The sequence below is a fragment of the Vulpes vulpes genome, chromosome 4 (genome assembly GCF_048418805.1).
Source record: "Vulpes vulpes isolate BD-2025 chromosome 4, VulVul3, whole genome shotgun sequence".
NCBI lineage: Eukaryota > Metazoa > Chordata > Mammalia > Carnivora > Canidae > Vulpes > Vulpes vulpes.
Genome location: NC_132783.1, coordinates 95,271,556 through 95,291,564, shown reverse-complemented (window position 1 = coordinate 95,291,564; position 20,009 = coordinate 95,271,556). Strand labels below are relative to the sequence as shown.

Below are 20,009 nucleotides of genomic sequence, written 5' to 3'. Positions count from 1 at the left end.
AAGAAGATACATGTAGGTGGGGATATATCATGGGGGAGGTGACAGCCAGACTGTGGAGTCTAGCCTTGAGATGGTAGGCCCAGTGGGGGTGAATGGGGAGTAGGTTCATACTTTAGGTCTTCTCTACAAGAAGGGGAAGGGGAATCTCAGGTTACAGTAGAGTTGTTGGCCATAAGCTGGTTTTCCCCAAACTAGTCTTCTTGAATGCCTAGAATCTTGGGGTGTCACTATGACCACTTCTATGGTCTGAATATCTATACCCCCCTCCCCAAATTCTTATGTTGAAAACCTAATGCCCAAGGTGAAGACTTTAGATGGGGCCTTTGAAAAGTGATTAGGTCATAAGGGGAGAGCCCTAATAAATGGGATCAGTGCCCTCATAAAAGAGGACCCAGAGATCATCTGGGTCCCTTCTGCCATGAGAGGATACAAGAAGTTGGGAGTCTGAAACCTGGAAAAGGGCTCTCACCCAACCATGCTGGCACTTTGATCTAAGTCTTCCAGCATCCAGACTGTGAGAAATTTGTTTTTTATAAACCACTCAATCTGTGGTACTTTGTTATAGAAATCTGAACAGCCTAAGACACTCACCAAGATAGGAGACAAGACATACTACACCAATTTTAATTTCCAGGAAATTGGTGAGCAGATATTTTTAGACTTTGGGCTATCTCATTAGCAGTTAACCCTACTCTAATCTATAGGCAGAACATGGTTCCATATACCAGGATGGAGACCAGGGTTGGTGGCTCTTGTATTAGTTTTGGCATGACTGGGCCTGAAAACACACCAGATTATCAGCCCTGCTGCACATTTCACTGGGTATCAATCAGACATATAGGCTCTGAAAGACAGGAAAACTGGGGTGGGGATAAGGAGGACAGAGTGGCCATCACCCATAACATCCTGCCTAGCCTGGGGCTTGTCTCTCTCAGCTTTGTCTAGTTGGGAGAGAATATGGAACTGAATGTGATTCATGCTGACAGCTAGAGTCCACAGTCTTCCGGGCCAGGGTAAGGATATGTCCCTGACAAGTAACGCCAGGATTCTTCATCCATGTTTCTTGAAGTCCTGTATCTATTTCTCCAGGAGCAGGGGTCCCAGCACCCTAGGCAGAGTGTCAGGGAAGGTCTGTGTTTGGGCCTGTGGAGGGTAGAAATGCCTTGGGCCTGAGATCTGTAAGCACCTGTGACAGCCCTGGCTGTAGCAGAGGCATAGCAGTGGCCAACAGTTCTCTTCAGATGCCAGATGGCCACTGACCAACAAGAAGGACACATCCTAACAAGCCTCCCTCATAGCCCCTTAATACCAATCTCCAGCTGTCCAGAAGGAACTAAGGAATGAGAATTGGTGGTCAGGTCAGAGTAAGGTGGGTTGCAGCCAGTGTTGGGCTAGGTGCCAGGCTCTCCCTACTCAGCTGTTCACAGGATTCTCACAGCAGATAGTGCCCAGGAGCCAAGCACACAGGCTTGTAAGTTCCCCACTGTTCCCCCCACATCCTTTTATGCCAGGTGTGCCTTGCAGATCTCCTACACCCATCAAGCTGCTTCTTGTTTAGTCTTTATTCATGCTGATCTATCTGGAATAACCCCCCCCCCCTTTGCCCTGTCTAGCCTTTTCACCTAATTTTTCCTTATCCTCTGAAGTATATTTCAGTCCCCACCAATGCTGTGGAGCCTTTCCTGATGAGCTCCTCTTAGCCCTGACCCCAGCTGAATGTGGTCTATTGATCCCAGTGTCTCAGATGGGCTTATATCATTTCATTGACAAGTATATTAAAATCATCTGTTTAGAGGCACGTGGATAGCTCAGTTGAGCATCCAACTCTTGATCTCAGTTCAGGTCTTGATCTCAGGGCTGTGAGTTCGTCTTTTCCCGCTGTACTGTGCTTCCAGAGAATGTTTCTTTTTTTCATCCTTTGAGCTCCAGGGCCCAGGATTTAGACCTGACATGTAATAGATATCAGTTAATTTTTGTTAAATCAAAGAGCTATAACTTCAATAGTCCAGGGCTTTTTTTTTTTAAGATTTTATTTATAGGTGAAAGAGAGAGAACGAGAGAGAGAGAGAGAGAGAGAGAGAGAGAGAGAGAGAGAGGCGCAGAGACATAGGTAGAGGGAGAAGCAGGCTCCCTGCAAGGAGCTTGATATGGGACTCGATCCCAGGACCCTGGGATCACGACCTGAGCTGAAGGCAGATGCTCAGCCACTGAGCCACCCAGGTGCCCCAGTCCAGGGCTTTTGAAACTGAGAGGAAATAAGTAACCTTTTCCTGCCTTCCAGGTGCATGTGGCTTTAGCAGCCTTTCCACTCTGGGTTTATATATTCTTCTATCTTCCCAATGGTACTACCACCCACTTACTGCCTTCCCCTCAGCCCAATTTCTATCTACTAAATCAACTTAAGGCTAAAGCTACTCTGCCATACAGGTGAGAATGAGTCCATCCAAACTTAAAATTTTCATTGAGTTTTGGCACTCAAGTGAGATGCAGGAGGTAGTGTAGTGAAGTACAGAGAGCATCAGCTCTAGTGTCAGGCAGACCTGGGTTCAAATCCCATCCCATTTACCAGCTGTATGACATTAGGCAAATCTCTTCAATTCTCTGGGCCTCAGTTTTCCAAGGATAAAACAGGGAGACTAATTTCTCCATAGGATTTGCCTTAGTTTGGGTTTCCCCAGAGGCAGACCTAATTTGAGTGCAAATACCTTAACTGGGAAGCAATCCCAGCCAGGCTAGAATTAGGGTGATGCTTATGAATGCCTATCTACAAAATGTAAAAAGGCCCTCATACCATCACATAAGTGCCAACTCTGCCCTTATGTGGTGAGGGTCCCTCACCCTAGTCCCAGCCCTGATCCAGAAACCACTGACAACAGAGCTGGAAATGAGGTAGGAATAAAAGGAAACCAACAGAACGCATACATAATTAAGTTGCTGCTGGGAGCTACAGAGGCTCAATCCCACAGAGGAACTCTGGGAACTCTAGTGGGGAATGTACCCAACTAAGGTGAGGCTCAAGTATTTATCCTCCAACTTCCATTTTTCACTAGCTGAGGACTGCCTCAGGGGCTTAAGTCCTAGCTTTCCCAGCCTATGCCACACACAAGTCTAGAGACATGCTAAGGCAGCGAGTGGAAAGTTCTTGCAATAGGACATTGTATGTAATAGAATGGTGAGTGCCCAGAGGAAATGGGCAAGGCACAGCCTCTACTAGAGGGCTGTTGTAAGGATGAAAGGAAATTACACAACCACAATGCCTAACACAAATAACTCCTCTTTCCCAATTTATGGTAATAGCTTATGAAGTTCACGGAGACTTCCAGCTCTCCAAGAGTTGGTAATACCAGCAGATCATCTGCTCGCCATCTTTCAGAAGAAACAAAAACAAAACAACCCAAAACCTAGGGGTTGTAGGTGAGCTCTAAATTCCCAGGGACTCAAGCTTGTTGTGGAAGGCTAGTAGTTGATGAAGCTAACGAAGTTAAGCGCTCACTCCATGAACCATCTCTTGCATCTGCATCCCATCCCTCTCTGGCTTTATCATCTCTCACCCTAACACAACTTATGACATACAAAACTGGCATCACATTAATAACTGCTGCCACTTACTCATCTTCTTCATGAGACAAATACTGTGAATTTATACCCATTATCTTAGAACCCCGTTAAGTATAATTTTCCCATTTTATGGACAAGGAAACTAAGTCTCAGAGGGGTTAACCTGTATCAGAAGCAGGGGTCAGATTCAGTCTGATGTGATACTCTTTCCACTGACTTGTCTCACTAATGCCTCTCCTACAGGCTGACACATGGAGAATAAAACAAGAAGCCAACAAGCAGCCTTTACCAAAGATAGGGATACTAGAGTGAGAGGAGGGGGCAAAAGGGTAGGGCAGCAGAGGGCACTGGAGAAAGCTGTTTCCCCCTGACTACCCACTAGCTAACAAGAAAGCCTATTGGTCCTGGTCCTGTTGACCCATACTCTCCTCCAACAATTTGCCATGACACATATTCTAGGGAGACTGTGCAATTTTAAGCTAAAAAAATTAGCTTTCTAGAATCAGCCTTTCCCCTTTTTTTCCTCTTCAGGCAGAGATAAACATACTATCCCATTTATAATGTTCTACCTCCAATAAATTGCCATTTAATGAGAGAGATTAGTGAGAATTAAGTTGATGGGACAGAACTAATAAACTACTTTTTGTTAGAAGGAAAACACTAGAGTCAAAGCATTTTCTTTAGGACTGAATATGAGGAGCACTGTGATCTCACTGCCATGGACAAAAAAGTGGCTTTATTTATTCCTCTGAGCCTTTGTTTCCTCACCTGAAAATTAGGGAGGATACTACCTACCTCACAGAGTTGCTGTGAGGATTAAATGAAGGTACATACATTATCTAAACCACAGTAGTTCCTCAAAAAATAATACCTGTTATTTACGTGATGCTGGTCACAAGGTCAGTGCCATCCAGCACCAAAACATGGAAGAAATAGTGTGTCTGCCATTCTGCCTTCTTTTAACTCAAAGAGCTTGTGTGCAATGGCATAGGCAAGAAACAGTACCTTAAAAGCTTATGCTGTACCTTCCACCCTAATTATCTCTGAACCCCCAAGTCTAACACACACCTCATTTTCATCTTATAATCAAGAAAAAGGTAACTTTGAACTTGATGAATCAGAAGTTAGTCTGAGTGGTGCCCCTATTTATCCTGTCCCAGGATCCTTTCGTGCTCAGTAGCCACCTCCCACAGTCTTTTATTATATCTTCAAATCATCTTGAGCCAACACTAGCTTTCTTAGAATCCTGTTGGGTCATCTCCCTCAGGTAGTTGCTTCTGCCATTTGACATCCTCTCATCTTTGGAGTCTGTAAGTACACTGCAGACAGACCACATCTTTGTTCTACACTGAAAGCTCCTGGGCAATGTGGTCAAGAATGTGCACTCCTCTACAAATATACTGAAATAGAAGTTATTTCCTATTGCTCCTATGACCTTTGACAAAGAGAACTAATCGTGGTTTTAATAGATGAATATGCTTGGTATTGCCACTGGTTAATCTAGGAGGAAAAATAATTGCATAGGAAATAGTAAGAGCATTCACTTACAAACTCCTTGTAAGAATGGCCAGACATATCCCTCAAAGGTCCTATGCTCCAGCTGAGAATTCTTAACTATGTGAGGCAGCAAGATGAAGTGACAGGTCGCTGAATGGTAGGGATAGTTAAATAAGAAGCAGGATTTGATGTCTTGGCACCTTCCACAATGATATCAGAAAAGGTCAAGGGAGTAACCATGCAGTGCTCAGAATTGTGCACTATACACTCAATGAATATAGGCAGTATGTCAAAAAACAGTAATGGAATTAATTAGGAAACATGTAATTTAGGAGTCTCAGAACTGGCTCCACAATTTAAATATTCCCATCCCAAGCCCTGCAACACAGAGGAAAAAAGGGAAGATCTCCATCTTATTGAAATAAGATTTCATACAAACATAAATATATTTAAATTTTCTTTTAACTATAAGTGAATCCAGACTGTTATAAAACAGAATACTATACACAATTGTCTGTATAGCTTATAGAAAACATCAAAACAAGAATGCTGAGTTGGTGCTGGTGGTGAAAACTGCAGGGCCAAAAAACTTGTTCAACAATGAAACAGAAGCCACTAAGACTTAATGACACGGCCCACCCCTATTGCTAATGGTTTTGTCGGTGTCTGGACCCTAGAAATTCAGGGTTTTCTCCTTCTTCCTCTGCCTGCTTTGGTCCGTGTCCGACTACCTTGCCGAACATTAAGTTGCTTTTTAAAGTCCACTAAGCAATCTGTGGCTTCTGAAATGGAAACAAAAGACTTGATGGGAGACTCATTTAAGTCGAGATGTGCAAGGGAACTCTGCATCTCTTTGCTGCAGCCTGCCTCTTCCATCCCTGGTGAGGGCATCCTAGAGAGAAGGGGGAAAAATCCAGAATTCAGTATACACCTACTAAAAAGCACTAAGTTTTGTGTCATGCATTGTACAAGGGCTTTTACACATCATTATTTTATATAATCTTTGTAATAATCCAACCAGATGAGCACTATCATTCCCCTTTCAAAGATAAGGACATTGGGTAAATCATATACCCAAAGCCACACAGATAGGGAGAGAATGAGAATTCATACCCAAATTCCCAAACATCTTGAAATCTAGGTCGGAAAACCAGGGTTAGGAGGCAAGAATAAGTCACAACTCTGATTCTGCCTGTTTTAACACCATGAAACTGAACTAGCCATCCAATTCTTAGCCCAGATATATTGGGGAGTGGGGTATCGTAAGAGAAGTCACACAGTTCCGTGGTGATTTCTAGCTTGAATATCCACTATACACAGAACCCAGGACCTGGTCTGTACTTTTCTAGAACTGCTGACAGCCATACTTCAACGTATGCCCTAATTCACCTGAAGCCTGTTTCTGAAGACTTGGTCTTTATTTCTGCATCTGTGAGAGAAAAAAAAAATGTTGTTAACAGTGTTGTAATCATACCACTTCTCACTGCTCATATGCTTCCTGTGTTCTGGGCACTGTTTTTTCATCAGTCTTATACAGGTAGCTCAGATCCCCATCCCCATAAAATGTGAGCATTAGCATCTAACAGGCTCATTTGTGTCAAAAGTATAAGGTGAACACTTCTGAATGAACAACCTCTGAATAATCTACTTCAAATCTGGACTTGAGGAACAAGGAGCTGCCAAGGGAAATCTGCCACCTGCAGAGATTTGCAACATGCTGATCTAGAGGCAGCAGGGAGAGGCTGCCTTTTTATAGTCATCAGAAGGCAAAACAGATTTGCTTAGTGGCAATGAACTATCAGAACTGGAAGGTAAGCAAATCTCACCAGGCGTAAGTAAAAGCTCCTCTTCCATCTGTATCTAGTGAATTTTAACAACAGCAACTAATAACAACAGTAATAATAGCACCTAACATTTATCAAGAGCCTATTTATGCCAGGGAATATGTTTGGAACTTTACTATATATAATTCTTAAAATCTATGAAGTCAGTATTATTTTAACTTTATGCAATGCTGCTAACCAATCCACTCTACTGCTTCCTAAATACTAGGCACAGAGAAACAGAGTTACTTTCTACAATCCCCCAGAAGTGTAGGTTGGGACACTAAACTAAAAGTAACCAATGATGCACAAAGCATTAGGAGGAGGAAGAAATGTCTGCATGTCTGGTTTTTAAGCCTGTTCCCTTGTAAGATACTCAGGGTTTATGTCATTCCCCTGTGATTTGGAAAAAAAATTCCCCCTTTACAGGAAGTTCTGAAAGTTCAGGCTCTATAAAGCCTGAAATGAAACACATGATGAGTAAGTAAGACAGGGTATGTCCTCATCATCTTTAGGGAGATATAACCTAGACTGAGTCTCAAAGTCTGGCCAATGGGTCAAATGTACACCCACATAACTCCAACAAACAGTGAGTTGGCAGTCATTATTTTCATTAGAAGGCCTTCGACATAAGCTCACGAAACTGGTCCTGGGGTCTTCACCTGCAGTCTTGTGCTCAGACTGCTCCAAGAGACTGAGGAGTCGGCCTTCACTGTGGTTTTTTTCCTATGACAGAGAAAAACAGATGAAAGGATTATCTCACGACAGAGAATCTAAAATACAACTTCCTTAGCCCAGATCACATCTGTCTCCAGGAGAGAAGAAATGTAGGACATAGATCTGGGAAAGTCTTATGCTTTCTAATAAATGAGGGTATACATATAAAAACACAAACTGTGATGATGAACAGAACTTATCTTCATACCAAGAATATTATCCAAGATGGGTAACCAGAGTCAAGGCAAATTATCCCACTAAGATAATATTAAAGAACAGTAGCCTTTGACTTATGATGGATTTGGAGAGATTTAAAATAGAAAATAACAATTTCAAGGTAGCTTCTAGAGGTAGTGATGCCAGAAGAATAAACTGGCTCTATGATACAGGCACTTATCTATAAGCCCCAACTCCAAATCACTACCTCAAAATCACCCCATTCGTACAGGGGTCCCTTTCTTCTGTCATGACAGATAATGGCTTTTCTACCTTCGTGTGCAGCAGTGATTGCTGTCAGTAAGCAATATGGAGCTGCTGCTTTATTTTTGATCTCTAAACCAACACTTGCTCTTTCTGATCTCTAATTGCAAAGCCCAGAACGCACATTCATCTTCCCAGTGCCCAGGGGCCAAATCTCACAGCTTCCTAAGACCAAACACACAAGGTACTAAACAGAGTTGATCTCAAATATGTTCCTGGCAGTGAGGGTATGATTGGATATCCTTTCTAGAAAGGAATTTGGTGGTATGTTTCAACAGATTTCAAAATGTTTATATGTATTCCCCTATGAGTTGCACTTCAGGAAATCTATTCTAAGAAATAGTGGTACACAGATTAATGTTCAAATAGAATCTTACAATGAAGAGAACTGGAAAGAATGTGAATGTCCAATAATATAAGAATGGTTTAGTGACTTCTGTGCAATACAAACATTAAGAGTAAGTTTTAAAAATAGTTTGAAAATAAACCTAGGAATGTGTTTATGCTACAATGTTAAGTTTATACACACACACACACACACACACACACACACACACATTCTCAACTACATTAAAAATGCATAGGAAAAAAAGAAAATAGGCCAAAATACTAAAAGTTGTTATCTCTGAGTAGCTGAATTATGGGTGATAACTTCCCAATTCTTTATACTTTTTTTAAACTTCTATGTTTCCTACAGTGAGCATTTATTTTCTTTTAATTAAAAGAAAATATAATTTTAAAATGAAATCTTATTTCTAGATAGGCAAAAAAGGAAGGAGGAAGAAAAAAAAGCATATAGAAGAACTTTGGAGAATTTCCTAAGACATTCCATACATACCTTTGGGTTCCTCAGCTGATGCTGTTGCTTTTCCTCTATAGCTGAGCATAACTTCCCACTCTCTTCAGGTCCAGCTCCTTGGTCACCCCTTGCAAGCTGGAGACAGGACTCTACATGACTCTGGTACTCTCTGAATGGGACCAGGGATTTACAGAGATAACACTTCTCATTCCTAGCCAATCAAAAGAAAAAAGAGCAGTTTTAAGATTTGCTTTTGCCTGGGCTCCTGTATATGTCTCAAATTGTGTTTTTATGTTATCCTGTCAACTGTGTTTCTACGTTATTCTGTGGAAAAGACATGTCAACCAATGCAGATTCACTCAGCAGGATCACCAATAAAACTAACCCGATGCTAATCAAAAGGACTAAGTGATTAGCGGTTTTCCCTGACTGTTTCTCTGTACCCTGCTGTTGCAGCAGTGAGATGGTAATGAACTCAGCTCTTCTAACTATCTCAAACAATGGTGATTGCTCTTCAGACATAATATATTCTGTCAAACTCTTTTGAAATTAAGTGTAATAGTTTTTTCAAAGGGAAGTTAAAATTTAGACAGAAAAAGGAACACCAAGAGCATTAAATCAAGATGACATTTTTACCAGTGTGGATGAACTTGTCTGATTAGTAAATCAAGTCTGTATGCTGACTTCCTTAATTCTACAACCTGCAACATCAACTAGGAAGTTACCAAAACCATGTGGTTTTGCCAGAGACTTGCATAACTTCATATACATAGTTATTTTTATCTTTTTTATAACAGCAGAATCTGTATAAAGAGAGGAAACTGTGTCCTTGAAGTAAGGTTTATTGAGCATCAGTGAAAATGGAAAACACTGGGGACAAAGGAAGAAAATGAACATTCATTAAGTATTTTCTCTGTAAAAAGAACTGGTACAAGAAGAAAAAAAAAGAACTGGTACAAAGCCCTTTTAAACACATTTTCTCAATTAATGGCCCTATTGAGAAAGTACTATTCTCCTAAGGTCCTATAGCTAATAATTATCAGAAGTCAGATCTGCTTGACTCTTAAGATCATCTTAGTTTTAAGAAGCTAAAGACAACTTTCCAAAGTTTGCTACTTTAGACTTCTCTTTCTGGCCATAACTATTGAGTTACTACACAGCAAGAGAGAACTGAATTAGCTCTAAGGAAAACTTTCTCTGGGGGTCTTTAAAAACAGAACAAAATTGCCTAATGAGAAAAGCTAGACAAGTGTACTTTTCAAAATTTATGGATTAAAAAAAAATAAAAAAGATTTATGAATACAAAAACCATATATTAATCCCCTCCTACATGAGAGACAGCAGCACTATGGAAGGAGCCTAGGTTTTTGAGTCAGGTAGTCTTTGCCAATTCTGGCCACGATCTTAAAGAATTTGAAGGGAAATTATAAATAACTGGTTATCTATTTTAAAAAAAGAAAGAGTATCTTATCAGCTATTGTGAGAGTTACTAAGTAAATCAAACACTTAGCACAGTAGCTGGCACATAACATTAGGCGTTCGACAAACAGCTATTACTGTTACTGCTGTCTCAAACGCATTTTATTAGATGCTGAGGATATAAACATGAATGAAGGCAAATATCTGCCTTCAAATAATTCACAGCCTACCCAGCGAGACAGAAATATCAAAAAGGAAAAAAAATTACTGCAATATGGTGGGATGAATACAATCCTAGAGGAATGTCGACATGACAAGAATCCAAAGGGAACAAATGATCAGCTCTGCTCAACTGGATTAGGGAAAGCAGACTTGCAATTTCAGGTCTAAAATCTGTATTTCAAAGATAAACATTTCTGCCTAATGACTAACTGCTTTAATGTATTGCTGGTAATGTCTTTACTTTCAGGAGGTATCACTTATACTGAACTACTCCTTAGAATGTACTTTCTTAGTCAAGCTGCAACTCACAACCCAAGGAAGTCACTATACTGTCGAACCTTTTGCAACTAAACTTCTGTACCATTACATTGCAAAATAGCTCACCGCTTCCCAAAAGTACCAAAACATAAATACACAAATTCAAAGAAAACAGAAAGCTAAGAGCAAATGGAATTAGTGGCAAGACTTTTTTAGGGTAATTAAAAAAAATACAGAGGCTACCTGCACTGACATAAACTGGGAATAAGAAAAATAACTTCAGACACCAAAGTAATGAGGTGATTGGAAGGCGAAAGAAACCCAGGGTATAAGAGAGGAATAGATCTCTTTATTTAATCCAAACAATACTATGTTAAAAGTGCTCTGAGAACACAGCATACTTACTTACTTGTCAATGTCTAGGGAAGTCTGGGCAGCTGTCCCACTGTCACTCTTGCTCTTGGCCTCTTTTTGTCTCCGAGTCAACACTTTCAACAAAAGAAGGAGGAGGGAAAGAAAGGGAAGGTGAGGGGGAAGAGAGAGAGAGAGAGAGAGCCAGGAAGAAAAGGAAGAAAGGAAGGAAGGGAGGGAGGGAGAGAGGGAGGATGGGGGGGGAAGACAAAGGGAAGGAGGGAGAGAGGAAAGAAGGGAGGGAGGGAGGGGGAGGAAGGAAGAGAGAGGGGGGTAAGGGAGGGAGGAAGGAATTAAGGAAGAGAAAGAAAGAAAACTATTAGTTGGTAGTAGACTCTGAATATAAAAGACAAAATGTATGGGAAGAAGCAAAGTTTAAAATCCTATTCCACTGGAAGAAGTGGAGTGTGTGGGAAACCTCTGCCTTTCTAGCAAAGAGAATAACACCTGTAATGTATGCACTAAAACTGCCAGCCACAAGATGGGCTGTGGGATCTTTTTATCCCCTAATGAGATCTTTTTATCTCCTATTTGCCAAGAGATTTAAAGATCTAGTCTAGGGGCGCCTGGGTGGCCCAGTTAAGTGTCTGACTCTTGGTTTCAGCTCAGGTCATGATCTCAGGGTTGTGACACGGAGCCAAAAGGGCTCTGTGCTCAGCGCAGTCTGCTTGTCCCTCCCTCTTTGCTCCGCCCACTCCTCTGCTCATGCTTACGCGCTCTCTCTCTAAAATAAATAGAATCTTTTAAAAATATTTTTTAATAAAAAAAATTCTAGTCCATATAAGGTTTTGCATAGCACCCCAACTAGCAGCACTCAATCCCTTTACACTTTTCCAATCAAAATTCTGTCTGGCGTGACACATTCCAATGAGGTGTCCTATGATATACAGTAACGATAGCTACATCTATCTGAGTACCCATATTAGCTCCAATCTTTACTCTAGAAAGTGTTCCAATTATGAGAGGAAACGAGTACACAGTGGTTAACACAAGCAGTTTTTCACACTACGCTAGGACCACCTCCCAGTTCTAGTGGCATAGACAACTTTAGCCCAGGTGGCATACCAATACTTTGTCTCACATCAAAAGGCATCTGTTTATAAAGTCATTGTTTCTTAAGAGATCATGGAGGTTAATCAACTGTTCTCTATTCTTCATTCCTTGCAGTAACAAGAAAAACTGTAACCATCTCACTTCAAATCTTGCCTTCTTCCCTCTCGACTTGAAATCCCCATGCCAGAGAATTTAGGAAGGTTATCAGTTCACAAAATAATTTGGGTTGTGAAGCACTGATCTAGTCCAGGAGTCAACCTTTTCTGTAAAGGGCCAAACAGTAAATACTTTATACTTGGCAGGCCATATGATCTGTCACACTACTTAACTCTACACTGTAGTAGGAAGGCAGCCACAGACAACACACAAATAACTGGGTGTGGTATGTTCCAATAAACTTGACAAAAACAGATATCTGGCTAGATTTGGTCAGCTGTCCATAGTATGCCTACCCTTCTAGTCCAACCTACTCATAAAAAAATGCCTTCTATAAGCATCCTCAGTAAGTAATCCTATATCCACAACTTGATTATATCCATTCACTGAGGGGAATTCACTTTCTCCTAGGGAAAAACTCATTCTATTGCTACATAACAATCCAACTCAATCTTTATTTACTGGGAGCTATATGAGTAAGTTTACCTGCTTTTCCATAAATCAGCTCTCTGAACGCTGAACAAGCTAGATTACAATCTTGGATTTACTTAGTTGTCTGTCCCACTGAAATGAACCTCCTTCAAAGCAGGGACTATATTTAGACATTAATCCAATCTCTAATGACTGAAGAAACTTTTTTTTTTAATAATAAATTTATTTTTTATTGGTGTTCAAACTGAAGAAACTTTTGATTGCCTAGGTTAATTCTAATCCTCATAACCATCCTCAAAATTGGTATTATTATTCTGCCCTACTTTAAAGTACAGAAACAAACTCAGGGAAATTGACTTTGCTAAGCTATCACAATTGGTTAAGTGCTAGAACCCAGGATAGATCAGCCTGATTTCCTATACCCAAGTTTTATATTCCTAGTTGATCTCCTTTACATACACCCCAATTTGTCAGTCTCTCTCTACATGTGTGGAACCCCAAAATGGACCACTTAACAAGCAGTCTGACCATTAAAGAGAACACAAGAACCACAAACTAACCCCAAGACTCATATTCTAATTCAGCCAACTCTGTATTTGCTTTACTGACGATCTTAAATTGATCTTAAAGGCAGTTAAGGTCCATCCCCTAGGGATCCCTGGTGGCTCAGCAGTTTGGTACCTGCCTTTGGCCCGAGGCACGATCCTGGAGTCCCAGGATCGAATCCTGCGTCAGGCTCCTGGCGTGTAGCCTGCTTCTCCCTCTGCCTGTCTCTCTCTCTCTCTCTCTCTCTGTGTGTGTGTGTGTGTGTGTGTGTATCATAAATAAATAAATAAATAAATAAAGTTAAAAAAAAAAAAAGATCCATCCCCTACCCTCCCAAATTATCTTCAAATAAAATATTATCAAGACAAGTCTCCTAATTCTATACTTGGGTAACTAAGTTGTTGGTTATTTTCCCCCCTTAAACTCAAGACTTTATATTTATCCCTGTTCTTTTCAGCTGAACATTCTAATTTGTTGAGATCATCTGCAGTCTTGATTCTGTCATCTGATGTTATCAGCTCTCTTTGTGTCATCTGCATTTATGACATGCATGCTTTCTACATCTTCATCCAAGTCACTGAGGAAAATTATTATCATTATAATAAATGATAAAGCCAAGGACAGAAACCTGTGGCATTTTACTAGATAAGACCATCTTCTTCGTTGTCGTCCAAATTTCCTTTAGCTACTTAATCAGGCAAATATTTATTGAGAATCTTCAATGTGCAAATGATTTGGAGGATATACAAGAAATCATGTGGTAGGGTCCTTGCTCTCAAGGAGCTTACAAGTTACTAAGGGAGAAAGTATATACACTCAAGTAACTATTAACACAAGGTTTAAAAAGATATGCATGATAAAACAAGATCATATACACACACAACTAACTCCTCCCCCCCTTACCCCTCACAAGCAACAATATATAAATAGTGTTTGTCTCTGGGGAAGATGACAGGGACTCTTGGGGAATCCAACAGGACGGAGGCATACTTTTTGCACTATATACTTTTCTACACTGTCAAATTAAAAATTAAAAAAGAAGAAAAAAAGAGACCAGATTATAGAGCGGTCTTAGGTACAAATTAAAGTACATTATCTATTTCCAAGGTTCCTTCCAACCCAGAGATTTATAAATAAAAAGAAAGTATTGTAGGAGAAAAACATCCTGGACATAGTTGTATAACCACCTTCAAATCCACCTCCTATTCTAACAGCCAGTCCACATTTCTCCATCTTATGTAGAAGGACTTTATGAGAGATCTTATCAAGTGTCTCACTAAAATCAATTCTCAAAAGGATAGCACCTCACAGATTACAGAAACCTTTAAGGGTTTTTTTTCTCCCTCTCTCTTTCCATTTGTCCATCTTGACTACCAAGTATTTTTCCAAAAAGAAATACTTGGAAAGCACTCCACAAGCAAGGCTGGAAAAAGAATTAATTGCTTCTAGCACTTATATATATATGCCTCTATTGCACATAGCAGATTTCTGTTGTTACTTATTTATATGTCAGTCTCCCTTCTATACCATGTAACTTTCTGAATTCAGAGATTCTGGGGTTTGTTTCTTTAGCATCCTCAGCAGAGTACAGAATTGATAAGATGCTAATAAATATTTGCCAAATTAAATCACAGCAATGGATTCAAAAAAGCTCGTTTTATGAGGGCATTTTCTGTGCCAGTGACTTTATAAACATAATTTCTTTTTTTTTTTATAAACATAATTTCTAATCTTTTACCACAAGGCACATGATTATCTGTATTTTATAGATGATGAAATAATAAATAACCTGATTAAGATCAGAAAGCTAAAACAACAGCAACAACAAAGAAACATGGCACCAGGAACACAACACAAATCTAATTTTACAAAAGCATATGTTGAGAAACCTGGCTACCTTAGTCGATAGAGCATGCAACTCTTAATCTCAGGGTTGTATACAGAGATTACTTAAAAATAAAATCATAAAAAATAAAATAAAGCAGCGTATGTTGTTTTACAAGAGCAGGCTGCCTTTCCTGGAAAATAAGAGGATAAAGAATGAGAAAAGAAAATGGTAAATGAGTGGGCAAGTGGAAAAGAATTTGAGGGGAGAGATTTGGCAGATGGCTAAAAACTATATGCTAATTCTTTTATTAAGTGTTATGATAAAAAAAAGTGTTATGATCAGAGAGTGAACTGGACTGGACCCTACAGCTACATTTTCCCTTTGAAACCTATTGCCCCTACCAAGGAGCATGAAGGTATATGTTGCTTTAAAGGAGCCTGCTACACACTAGAGTTTTTGAGGGCTGAAAACAGCTGTTTCAAATAGCTGCAGAAAAAATTTCAATATGAAACTTAAGTCCAAAAACCTAACTACTGGTAACAACTGCCAAAGATTTCAAAAGGAACAAGGGAGTCTGAGGACAACTACCAGGTAGGAGGGATAGAATAGAAAGGAGAGATATCACTGAAAGCTGAGAGGGCCACATATAAACCTAAAACCATTAACTCAGGCCTTTATGTAACACTGGATGGAAAACATCCTAAGGAGCTGTGCTTGTGACTGGGCTTAGCACTATTAATATAAAAAAGCAGCAGCAACACCTAGCAGAATAAAGTGCACTGACTTTAGAGTTGTCCAAGTTGGGATTCTACTAGTTGGGGTTCTACTAGCAAATACTAGCTGTGTTTGCCTTGGGCAAGTTACTTAACCTGAGTATCAGCTGACTTACCTACAAAATGAGAGAAGAGCATCTACCCTCATTGGTTTTTGTAAAGAACAGATAACCCAAATAAATTGTAATAGTCGCTAGCCCACAAAAAGCCCTCAGCAAACATCTGTTGTTATTATAATATTCCCATTTTATTCCAGATTTCTTAGTTTTATCCAAAGCTTTAGGACTACTCTTAGAACCAGTGCCTACCACCTTATCTATAATTTATGTTAGGTCTTAATCTTTAGTTCTCATACTAATTTGTACAAACAGAATGGTCAAGTAAACAAACAAAGCCTTACAGAACAATTACCAATACTGAGTAAACTTTTGTTCCTATACTGTTTCCAAAATTCAAAGAAGATAAGCAATCAAAACTAAAGATATGTGGGGTGTCTGGGTGGCTCAGTCCTTTAAGTATCTGGCTCCCTACTCAGCAGGAACTCTGCCTGTCCTGTCCCTCTCCTTCTGTCCTTCCCAGGTCCCCATGTGCATGCCCACTCTCTCTCCCCCCCAAATAAACAAACTCTTTAAAAAATAAAAACATGCAGCCTAGAATTGTAAACATTAAAGATGATGGCTCCTTGAGGAGAGTAGAAATTATACACACAAAGAAGAGATTTGATAGAATGACAGTCAACTCGGTCACCCACAAACTCAAAACCACCTCAGTAGAAAAAATAGGAAGCCACAGAATTGCGTATGGTTCTGCTAAGACCAACCATCCTCCAGGCTACCATTTCCTAAGTGGGAAGTTAGAGGTAGAACCGAAGGCTTGTTCCACCTGCATGGTGCCTGTCTCATTTGTTATCAGCCTCCCCTAAAACACTAGTCCCAACATAAAGGCCATCATTAGAATTATCTACCATTTCCTTTTTCTTTTTAAAAGATTTGATTTATTTATTTATGAGACACAGAGAGAGAAAGAGAGACACAGGAAGAGGGAGAAGCAGGCTCCATGCAGGGAGCCCGATGTGGGACTCAATTCTGGGTCTCTGGGATCACCTCCTGAGCTAAAGGCAGGCACCCAAACACTGAGCCACTCAGGTGTCCCTATCAACCATTTTTTGAGACATGTAGTTATTTAAATTCGAATCCTAATCAGAATTAAATGTAAAATTTAGTTACACAGTCCCATGAGGCATGATGACACAATCCAGCCCATTGCAGTGTTCCTTGTTGCCTCAAGGACTTTCAACATTTCTTGTGAGTAGGTCTCTGGTGATGAATTCTTTCAGTGTTAGTATATCTGAAAAGTCTGTTTCATCTTTTAAATTTTTAATAACAGGGGGATCCCTGGGTGGCGCAGCGGTTTGGCGCCTGCCTTTGGCCCAGGGCGCGATCCTGGAGACCCGGGATCGAATCCCACATCAGGCTCCCGGTGCATGGAGCCTGCTTCTCCCTCTGCCTGTGTCTCTGCCTCTCTCTCTCTCTGTGTGTGACTATCATAAATTTAAAAAAAAAAAAAATAATAATCTTGGTCTCTTCCATTTAAAAAATAAATAAATAAATAAAAAATAAAATTTTAATAACAGGGATCCCTGAGTGGCTCAGCAGTTTAGCGCCTGCCTTCGGTCCAGGGCGTGGTCCTGGAGTCCCGGGATCGAGTCCCACATGGGGCTCCATGCATGGAGTCTGCTTCTCCCTCTGCCTGTGTCTCTACCTCTCTCTCTCTGTGTCTCTCTCATGAAAATAAAATTTTTTTAAAGATTTAATTAATTTTTTTTTAAGATTTAATTTATTTATTCATGAGAGACACACACACACACAGAGGCAGAGTGAGAAGCAGGCTCCATGCAAGGAGCCCGATGAGAGGGACTTGATCCCTGGACTCCAGGATCACGCCCTGGGCCGAAGGCAGGCGCTAAACCGCTGAGCCACCCAGGGATGTCCCGAAAAAAATAAATTTTTAATAACATTTTTAGTTTGGAATAATTTAGATTTGTAAAGATGTCAGAAAAGTAGTATAGAGATTTCTTTGTAACGTTCACTCCCTTTCTCCTAATGTTAACATCTCATGTAACCATGGTATGTTTGTTGGAACTGAAACATTAGCATTGCCACATAAATATATTTTTTTAAAGTAGGCTCCATGCCCAGCACAGAGTCCAGTGTGGGCTTGAACCTATGACCTTGAGATCAAGACCTGAACTGAGACCAAGAGTCAGTCACCCAACCGTGAGCCAACCAGGCACCCCTTTGGTACAACTAGTAACTAAGCTCCGTTCTTCATTCAGATTTCACCAGTTTTTCCACTACTACCCTCTTTAATTTTTATATTCTTGGATCTAATCCGAGATACTTTATTATATTTAGTAGCCCTCATTTTTGAAAGATCTCCCTGGGTACAGAAATTTAGGTTGATAACCATGTTCTTTCTTTCTTTCTTTTTTTTTTAAGATTTTATTAACTTCTTCATGAGAGACATAGAGAGAGAGAGACAGAGACACGGGCAGAGACAGAAGCAGGCTCCTCGCAGGGAGTCTGATGTGGGACTCGATCCTGGGACCCCAGGATCACGTTCTGAGCCACAGGCAGACGCCCAACCACTGAGCCACCCAGGCATCCCGGTTGATAACCATTTTCTTTCAGAATTTAAGAAAATTCTGCCTGACGGTCTTCTTGCGTGTATTGCCGCTAACAAGAAATCTGATTAATTCCTGTTTTTCCCATCTGCACGTAACATGTCTTTTTTCCTCTGGATGGTTTTAAGGTTTTCTTCTCTATCTCTGGTTTTAAGCAATTTGGGTATGATGCGCTTTTTAAAGTTTATGATGATGTTTCTTGTGCCTGTGCTTCCTAGAACTTCTTGGATCTACAGGTTTATAGGCTTTGTCAAGTTTGGAATTTTTTCAGTCATTAATTCCTCAAAAATTTTTTGTCCCTTGCCCTCTACAGGGACTGTAGCTGCCTGTGTATTAGGCCACTTAAAATAGTCCCATAGTTCACTGATATTTTTTTTTTTCATTTTTTTGTGTGTCACATTTCAAGTACTCAGTAGCCACTGGCTACCATATCTGACCCCACAGATAAAGAACATTTGTGTCATGTGGACACCTCCTTTGGCTAGCACTGCTCCTTTAAGAGATAACCAGGGACTAATCCTATCATGCCTTAGGTCTGTTTACTTTGGACACCATGAGAATCCCAAGCCTCCCATGACATCTCTCATCACCTAGATTCTCATCCCCACATGACTGTCATATGGGGGGACTTCTGTAAGCTGACTTGATCTTCCACTCCTACTCTCAAAATGACTTTTCCCCTTGGAACTCATGTCAGTGATCAATAAAACCCCTATGTTTTCAGCCTCCTATGTGAAAGCTTCCATCATCCTCTTACTCCCGTTGAAAGATGGTTGTCCTCGGAAGATACTGTTCTCTTTGTAGTTCGTTCGTTCCTTCCTTCCTTCCTTTCTTCCTTCCTTCCTTCCTCCCTCCCTCCCTCCCTTTCTTTTTAAAAGAATTATTTATTTATTATTTATGAGAGAGAGAGAGAGAGAGAGAGAGAGGCAGAGACGCAGGAGGAGGGAGAAGCAGGCTCCATGTCGGGAGCCGGATGTGGGACTCGATCCCGGGACTCCAGATTCGTGCCCTGGGCCAAAGGCAGGCGCCAAACTGCTGAGCCACCCAGGGATCCCCCTCTTTGTAGCTTCTTAAGGACAGGCGGTTTCTTCTTCCTTATACCACAGTACTGCTGACCTGGAGGTGGGGTAAATAGCCTCTCATTTGTCTCCAGACTACTAGAAAAACCTAGTTTGAAACACAAACCATTGTGCTAGCCCTGCTACCCTACCCCTGAAGTAGTCATCTGCTATCCTCCTGGTCACCTGCCCCTCACCAGCCACCCCATTTCCTGGCCAATCGCTAAAAGTTTTAACATACCACTTACTGTCTTATCTCTTCACCACTCCTGCCATCCTTCTTGGTGACTTTAAAT

General features: G+C 40.6%; 1 protein-coding gene across 2 annotated transcripts in view; it reads right to left on the bottom strand.

Annotated features, from left to right (window-relative positions):
• Positions 1 to 5,499: 5,499 nt before the first annotated feature.
• UIMC1 (ubiquitin interaction motif containing 1) overlaps positions 5,500 to 20,009 on the bottom strand; it is a 125,118-nt gene continuing 110,608 nt past the window's right edge. For both annotated transcript variants that reach the window (XM_026006495.2, XM_072756532.1), the window contains exons 11-15: positions 11,183 to 11,261; positions 8,914 to 9,085; positions 7,541 to 7,604; positions 6,445 to 6,484; positions 5,500 to 5,947 (exon numbers count right to left, since the gene is read on the bottom strand). In XM_026006495.2, coding sequence (XP_025862280.1) covers positions 5,737 to 5,947; positions 6,445 to 6,484; positions 7,541 to 7,604; positions 8,914 to 9,085; positions 11,183 to 11,261 — 566 coding nt within the window. In that variant the 3' untranslated portion in view covers positions 5,500 to 5,736. The remainder of the gene's footprint in view (positions 5,948 to 6,444; positions 6,485 to 7,540; positions 7,605 to 8,913; positions 9,086 to 11,182; positions 11,262 to 20,009) is intronic.